Source organism: Leucopleurus acutus (assembly GCF_964270905.1).
Source record: "Leucopleurus acutus genome assembly, chromosome: 16".
NCBI classification, from domain to species: domain Eukaryota; kingdom Metazoa; phylum Chordata; class Mammalia; order Artiodactyla; family Delphinidae; genus Leucopleurus; species Leucopleurus acutus.
The window spans coordinates 39,973,145-39,981,477 of NC_139158.1; the positions used below are offsets into that span (position 1 = coordinate 39,973,145).

The 8,333-nt window shown below is 48.3% G+C and overlaps 1 protein-coding gene across 2 annotated transcripts in view; it reads left to right on the forward strand.

Moving 5' to 3' along the window:
• KAT14 (lysine acetyltransferase 14) overlaps positions 1 to 7,214 on the forward strand; it is a 40,784-nt gene extending 33,570 nt beyond the window's left edge. For both annotated transcript variants that reach the window (XM_082857718.1, XM_082857719.1), the window contains exons 7-10: positions 858 to 994; positions 1,898 to 2,073; positions 3,856 to 4,046; positions 6,024 to 7,214. In XM_082857718.1, the coding sequence (XP_082713844.1) occupies positions 858 to 994; positions 1,898 to 2,073; positions 3,856 to 4,046; positions 6,024 to 6,197 (678 nt within the window). In that variant the 3' untranslated portion in view covers positions 6,198 to 7,214. The remainder of the gene's footprint in view (positions 1 to 857; positions 995 to 1,897; positions 2,074 to 3,855; positions 4,047 to 6,023) is intronic.
• Positions 7,215 to 8,333: the final 1,119 nt, after the last annotated feature.

Consider the following 8,333-nt stretch of genomic DNA (forward strand, 5'->3'; position numbering starts at 1 on the left):
GGAAAGAATTCTTGCTCTTCTTCCAACAAAGTCATTTTCTATGCTAAGAGCAAGCTGTTTCTACAAAAACAACTCAGGTTTCTAAACTTCATCCAACCCTTGGCAAACCACTTTATAAATGTGCCTTTTAATCTTTCCATCTGAGCTCTTTGCTATAAAACCCTAATTTTCATGTTCTGTTACGACGTGACTGAGGGCCCTGGAGCAGCAGTGTCTGGAGAGCAGACATATGCATCCCTTCTGTGGGGACATCCTCTGGAGGAGCAGGACTGCGTCCCCCTTGACCCTCTGGTCGGGCCTCTCCGCTCATGCTGTGTTTTAGGGATGATAATCTGCATCAGTCCTACTTTTGTCAGATTTACTTGGTAGAGACTTTTGTAATAGATCCACATACAGATGCAGCAGTGATTGAGCCCCACGCCCTGTGATGACAGAGACCACTCATGAGACAGGAAGCCTGTGTGTGTTACCCCTCCCCCCTGATGCTTGGACTGCTGAACATTTGATGAGTGGATTGACTGTGCCTTTATAGACAACATGAAACCTGGAGAGGCTGTAAATCCAGGGATCAATTCTGCATTTCACCTGTCTAAATCTCTTTTAAAATCTTTACAAAACTTTAAAAATTCTTAAATTATTTTGCTTTTAAACTATTAAACCGGGATTAGTTTCTCATATCCATTTTTAGGTGAAGGTACCTATGAAGTTTGTATTAAACCTTGAGCTTTCCAGTTAAATCCTGTGGAAAGACTTACTTTCTGACACATAAAAATGTTGTAAGTACTACTTATCTGTGGAAATTAAACCAATCCTTTGAGTAATTTTATTTTTATATAACTAACATGTCTTTCTCATAGACTGCCTTGCCATCCAGGAAAGGATTTCGGCACCAGACCACGAAGTTTTTGTACCGTTTGGTGGGGTCGGAAGATATGGCTGTGGACCAGAGCATTGTCAGCCCTTACACTTCTCGGATCCTAAAGCCTTACATCAGGTATACAGAGAAGAGCTGTGATGTCGAGTGTGTCGCGGGGAGTAATGTTTGTGGTTTTCAAGCTCTGTTCCCCCATTGGAGCGAATAAAGACCAAGACCTGTGAGCTGGCATCAGCAAGGACCGAGTCTGTGCTCTGTGTCCAGTCTCATCCTTGGCTTGTTTCAACTGTACATTTTTGCAGAAAGGATGGTCCTTTGAAAGAAACATAAAAGGCAAGGATAAGTTAACTCTGTTAGATTTCATTATGATTATCATACTTATTGTTTTGTTTTAAATTTCAAAGTTGTATATATATTTAGTCTGTGAAATGAAAAAATGGGATGATGTCTCAGTCGGGCCTCTATATGGACTCCTGATGAGTCTCCTTGTGTAGGCAGCGCCCTGGATGCCGAGCTGGCCGGAGAGGCCCCAGCACTGGGCTGTGCACGATTGATAGTTGTCTCTGCTGACCACGCTTGCTCTGCAGCCCCCAGTCATGCGGTCCTCCTGGCACAGCCCCGCTCTCCCGGGCAGACGCGGGGAAGCAGCATGCGAGCCTCCTCCAGCTCCTGGTCCCCAGCTGTCCTGGCAGGGTTGGGCCTTCCTCTCCTGGGCTCTGTCCTGTGTCCCAGCACTCAGAGCATTGAATTGGGTTGCTGTTTCTGTTTCCCCATTCTGTTCATCAAGGCTTACCAGCACTAGTAGAGTTCCTGGCAGGTACTGAGGGGTTGGGTCTGACGAATATTGATAGAATGAATTTTAAATTTCATACCAGAAATGTAGCTGTTAAGTCAGCCGCCATATATAAAGTAGTGCAAACTAACTTAAAATTTCAAGCAGATCAAAGAGTTTTGTGAATCAAATGGCTGGGAATAATGGGTATATTTCTTGACTTCAGTTTGTTTATTTTCTGGGTTCTGGAGGCGTGATTATGAAACAAAGCCACCCAAACTGCAGCTGCTGTCCCAGATTCGTTCCCACCTGCACAGGAGTGACCCTCACTGGACGCCAGAGCCGGACGCACCTCTTGATTACTGCTATGTCCGGCCAAATCACATCCCGACGATAAACTCCATGTGTCAGGAGTTTTTCTGGCCTGGTATGTTCTCCCCTCCCGAACTAGGCAGATCCATTTTCTGTGTCATTCATTTTAGCAGTTTTTAAAATTAGTGTATGTCGTGTGACCCCCAAAACCTTATATGATTTCATTCAGTTTGTTTCTACTAACTTAGAAATATTAAAATATAAACATCTCTTTCTTTCCTAAGGTCAAGAAGAAGCGAACAGTTAAAGTAATAAACAGTGTTTTTGTTTGTTCCTCTTCCCTGTTTGTCTCTGGTTCCAGAATAAATGATTCACCCTCTTTTGCTTCCACATGTGTCTAGATCCCAGGTAATGTCCATCAGTACCACACAGGCTGGTAGCTTGGGCGTATTTGGACACTTGTGATTTTTGCGTAATAATTCTGTGTGCTTTGTTTATTTAGCTGGTCCTTTTGAGAGTGTTAGCACAGCCAAAAATTGTTTTTATTTATTTATTTTTGTTAATTTATTTCTGGCTGTGTTGGGTCTTCGTTGCTGCGTACGGGCTGCTCTTCATTGTGGTTTGTGGTTTGCGGGCTTCTCATTGCAGTGGCTTCTCTTGTTGCAGAGCACAGGCTCTAGGTGCATGGGCTTCAGTAGTTGTGGCTCGCGGGCTGTAGAGTGCAGGCTCAGTAGTTGCGGCACATGGTCTCAGTGGCATGTGGGATCTTCCCGGGCCAGGGCTCGAACCCATGTTCCCTGCATTGACAGGCAGATTCTTAACCACTGCGCCACCAGAGAAGTCCCAAAAGTTGTTTTTTAAAAAGCCAAATACCCCTTGGGCTTCCCTGGTGGCATAGTGGTTGAGAGCCCGCCTGCCGATGCAGGGGACATGGGTTCGTGCCCCGGTCCGGGAAGATCCCACATGCTGCGGAGCGGCTAGGCCCATGAGCCATGGCCGCTGAGCCTGCGCATCCGGAGCCTGTACTCTGCAACAGGAGAGGCCACAACAGTGAGAGGCCTGCGTACCACAAAAAAAAAAAAAAAAAGCCAAATACCCCAACCACAGACTTTGAAAATAAGAATAAATCCAATGTGATTCGTGATTTTATCAGCCTTAACATATTGTCTCTGAAGCCATCGATCAAAGGAACACAGTTTCATTGCTAAATATAAACACGTTCTTTGTGGATCTATTCTACTGCACTGCTTTGGAATGTAAAGGAAATAATACGTGTCTTCTAGGAGCTGGATGAGATTTTGTCAGGATGTCACAGTGCACGTGGTGGGGGCTGAGATGGGGCTGAAAGGAGCATTCTGGGAGTGTCTGCTACTTCCTGCCCCTACACCGGGCGCCTTCCAAACGTTAAACATGGAGTTATGTTATATTTTACTCCTTTATTCTAAAATGTGGCATTTGTACTAAAGAGCTTGTCAATTGTCTGTGTACGGGCGGTCTCGGGATCTTTCCTCAGCCCCCTGGGATCTGGGTATCTCTCATCTTACCCAAGGCAGATACCGAGGCGGGGCGCTTAGGGATGCGCCAGCTGGCACTTGCAGCCCCGGAGGCTGAGTGCAACACTAGGTGTGTCCAGTTCTGAGCTTGTGTGCTCTCTCCTACCCACCCTGTCCTGCTTCTCTTCTTTTAACATATGTACGTAGACCAGGCGATGCTAATTTTGATATTTTCTAAAATTCACTTTTTTATTTTTATGATCTGAATGTGTGGTGTCTATGGTAATGTCTCTGTCTCCAGTATGGGTGTTTTAGCATGCAGATGCAGCTGAAAGCACAGACTGAGTGGCCTGTTGCTCACTAGCCCCCGAGCCCGGGCTGACCCTGCTGGCCTTTCTCCGTAGGTGTTGACCTGTCTGAGTGCCTGCAGTACCCGGACTTCAGTGTCGTCGTCCTCTATAAGAAAGTCATCATTGCCTTTGGCTTCATGGTCCCCGATGTGAAGTACAACGAAGCGTACATTTCATTTCTGTTTGTCCATCCTGAGTGGAGAAGAGCAGGGATTGCGACTTTCATGATTTATCATCTGATTCAGGTATGTTGTCTCTGCTCACTGTCTGCCCACCTGCCTCTGGGTTTCCTTGAAAGGCTTGGAGGAGGAGGAGGCCAGCGCCAGGCGACGCCAGTGAAGAGGAGCCGGTCTGTGTCGCTCACGAGGTTATTAACACCCAGAGAGAAGCCTTCACCCCCTAAAAGAGGGTCACTCCTCAGACCCAGGTTTCAAAGAAATCAGTTTGTGACCATGTGTAGTAAATGAAATGAGGAAAGTACCACAAGTGGGAGCCTAAAGCACTTGTACCGTCCGTATCGTAACTGCTGCTGCTCTTGGAATCACCACCGCGGTGACTCTGAGAAGTGGAAGTGAGAAGTGACTTTTAGTTCTTAAGTATTTTTAAACATTTTAGCCAGCCTGTCAGTCAGTGGTATGTGCATTCTGTTAATGCTGCTTGTTTTTAATTTACTGTTGCTGTGAACCTTCTAGGTAATTCATCCTTTGATATATCTGTATCACCTTTGAGGAAGATAGACCATATATTTATATACTAACACCAGAAAAACATGCAAGGATTTTTTTTTCCCCAGAATTTATCTGGTAGCTTATTTAGAAATCATTGGGTATGGAGCATTGTGTGTCACATGGGAAAGATTCTTTTTAAATAGAAGATGGAGATGATTCAGTGTTGTTTTTTTTTTTCCAGTTTTTAATGAAACTTGCTCAGTAATTCCCAGATGTTGGTGAGAACCTTGAGAACCCTCTATCGAGGAATTGCATTCTCCTCTCCTCTCTTGGCAGTTAGTGTGAGGCTGTCTCCATTATCCCCAACACACCCTGCCTTCACCCACCCTGTGCGCAGGGCCGACCTCCCCCTGTACACCCTCTCCTGGTAGGATGGCCACAGGCTCCTGCCTCCTCCTTCACCAGCAAGGGCCAGTGGATAGGGCAGGGGTGATGTTCTGGTGGCACATCTGGTCCTTACTGAGGCTCCCTGGCTGGGAGGAGGAGTGTCCGTCTTTGTATGTGGGTGCCTGGCCCCCAGCCAGCCCATAAACCCCGGCCCAGACACAGTACCACCCAGACGGTCAGCTGTGCTCGGCGACGGGGCTGCTGGGATTGTGCCACCTTGCAGCGTAAAGAGGACTATCGTCCTTGGTGTGCTTGTCCTTCGTTCTTGTCCTAAAAATGCCTTTGGATGCAGAATGTGAGGGAAGCAGGGAAGAGAAGGTATCTGTCTGCCTTTGACCTGGGATTGTAAAATCTCAGGAACTCACCAAGTCCAGGATCTCAGTGCCTCCTCAGTAAAGAGCAAGTTCTGAATTTATGTGACTTTCGGGGTACTTTCTTCTGTGTAGCTAATTAAAGAATCTGAGAACTTGCCTAGACTTGACAGAGCATGCATCATTCTTTTCCCCTAGGATTAGGCCCATGCTAAATGCAGAAACCTCAGTTCTGAGAAGTTTGGGAGTGATGAGAGAGTGTCTTTGGGATTCAGAATGTTTGTATAAGGTATTCAAGTTGTATAATTAAACAGAAGTCTTAATATTTCATATCTGGCTACATAATTTAACATTTTCTAGAAGGTCTAGGCAGGGAATTTTTACGATTCCCTTGTAGGATGACATCTGGTTTTTAAAAGCAGAATGTCTCCTCTTGTCCTCTCTTTCTTCAAGATTGTTGTGATGTTGGTATTGATATGCTTGATGTATTTAAATGCAATTGAATATAAAACAATTGACAGTGAAAATATCCCTGTTGGCTCTTTGCTCCAAAGAGAAAAAGAACACACCCAGCTTACCGTCTGTTTCCTTGGCCTTGAACGTTTCGGCGCAGTGTTTTGGTGGCGGCAGAGACGGGTCAGGTTTCCTGCTGTTGCTGGTGCTGCAGTGTCTCAGCTTCAGGCCCTAGTGTCTCTGGTTTCTGTAACTGACTGCCTACACTTAAAAGTTACTTCACCCACTCATTTTCCCTCCGGCTTTTTCATTTTCACCTTGTGTTTTTCCACTCTTTCGGCAGACCTGCATGGGCAAGGACGTAACCCTTCACGTCTCAGCGAGCAACCCTGCTATGCTGCTCTACCAGAAGTTTGGATTCAAGACTGAAGAATATGTTTTAGATTTTTACGATAAATATTACCCCTTGGAGAGCGCGGAGTGTAAACACGCGTTCTTCCTGCGGCTGCGACGCTGATGTGAGTGCACCTCTTCACAGAGGGCACACATGCTCGCAGAGAAGGGCCGTCAGTAGACCCCCAGCAGCAGGTGCTCGCTTCACCGCGGGTTCTGATCTCAGCTGAGCTGAGAGCGGCGTGGGCAGTGGCGTCAGTAGTGGGTGCCCCTTCGGCTGAGTCGCTGTCCAGCCCTTTCTGGACAGGCCTTTGCCCACACCTTGGACTCCACGGTCAACTAAGACTGGCAGGTGCGCTGTCCTTTGCCCGACAGCCTATTGAGCCAGGAAGGTCCAAACTGATGTTCTTGGGGAGAGAGATTCTGTCCCGTTTAAAGTGTGAGAAGTGTGATCGCGGTTAAGCGTTCCTGCGGTGCTTCCTTCAGAGGCACTGTGCTGTCCTGGGGTGGTGAGATGATCACACGGGGACGCCAGCCCGTCCCAGCCTGGCTGTGCTGTCACTGAAGCCAGGGGGACCCCTCGGGCACTCGCTGACTTTGGTCATGGTGTTTGTGTGTGACGTCGCCTCAGCTGTGCCCCCGTGAGCATCCCCCACCGGGGCCCTGGCCTGGGAGGCAGGATCCTGTTCTCCCCTCCTGTGGCTGGAGTAGCTGAGTGGCCTGGCATTTCAGTTGTGCCCCTGGATGGAGACGAGCGGCGGTGGGAGGGGAGCCGGCCATGGACCGTCCCGTCTTGTCTGCGGAACGAGGCTGTTGGTGGGTTTGTGAGTGTTGGAGCTGGACTGTCAGGTGTTTTTGAATTTAGCAGGAACATTTCCAGAAGTATCCGATGTTCTCAAATAAAAATCTTTCCTTGTGACAGCCCATGGCCAGAGCTTCAATCTCATCAGTTTGCCTTCAAACTCTTTTTAATTAAGAGCAGTAGTTCTTATCTTATGGGGACATGAATCCCTTTGAGAATCCAAAAAAGGCTGAACACTCTAGAAAACTGCACATTTCAAAGTTTGCATTGGTATTCCGTGGACCACAGCATCTCTGTTCTGGAGGCTGTGCTTAGAGGGAGCTTGAATGCCTTCGTTCCAGGGGAATGTGTGTCGCCCCTGCAGGGAGAGTCTGCAGCTGTCCTGTCACTTATCTCTGTTAACCTGGCTGGGATCGGGGCTCACTTTCCCCTCTCCCGCATGAGGCCCCGGGCTGGACACGCCAAGTCACTCAGGTGCCAGGATCAAAGCAGCGATGGTCAGCCTCCAAAAAGGAGTCTTCTGGGCTCCTCCTCACCCTCTCCCCTTCCACAGGGTCAAAATCAGCATTTCCCAACCTGACCCTGCGGGGACCCCCAACAGGCTGGGAGGGATCGGCTGTCACCTGCCGCCTGCTTGGCCTTTAAGGTTTAGGTTCTTAAGATTACAGGTATGTTATATTCTACTATCTTAGTGTGTCTGTTTTATGGCTAAAGTGATGGATTTTTTCACCCCAGAGCTCGAGGAAGAGCTGACACTCGTGGGAGACGGGCGGTTTGAGCCCCGGCCCGTATGTGCCCCCGGGTGTGTGTGTGTCCATGGACCTGCCCTCTCATACTTTCCTCCGCAGTGAAACTCCAGGGCTTCAAGATAGACCGACCTGCACTCTGAGTGACACCCTATAGTTCGTGTCATTTTGAGAGAGAACTTCCAGGTGAGGGTGAGTGGCGGCTGAAAAGCAGATATACTGCTCGTATGTTCACGTTTGGCCAAAATGTCTAGTATTCTAGTTAAAGTGAATGTGGCTAAAGGCTACATTAAATCAAAGTTATGTCTAGCAAAAGGCAGTGGGCTCCAAGTGGGATGGAAAGCAAAGGCCTGATCTCAGAGGGTATCAGGAAAAACAAGAATTGCTGGCAACTGGGGCCTCTGGGGCATAAGCCTGAGGCGGGGCCTCCTGGCTGTGCCACTGGCTGCCCTGAGCAGCACCCAGCACCCAGCCTGGTGGGCTTGGGGGTGGGCATCGCTGAGTAGACAAGGTACAAGGTGCTAGGAGTAGGAAAAACGTCAGCCCCGTTCCTGAGCTCTGAATTCTCCCAGCGACTCCATGAGGTGGTCGTGCCGTTGCCTCAATTTTAGGGAAGAGAAAGTGGGCTTGAGAGGATGAGTAAGTCCGTGCCAGGGCGCACAGACAGAAAGCAGAGGACAGGACCCCAGTCCTGGCGCCGGCCCCTCCCTGC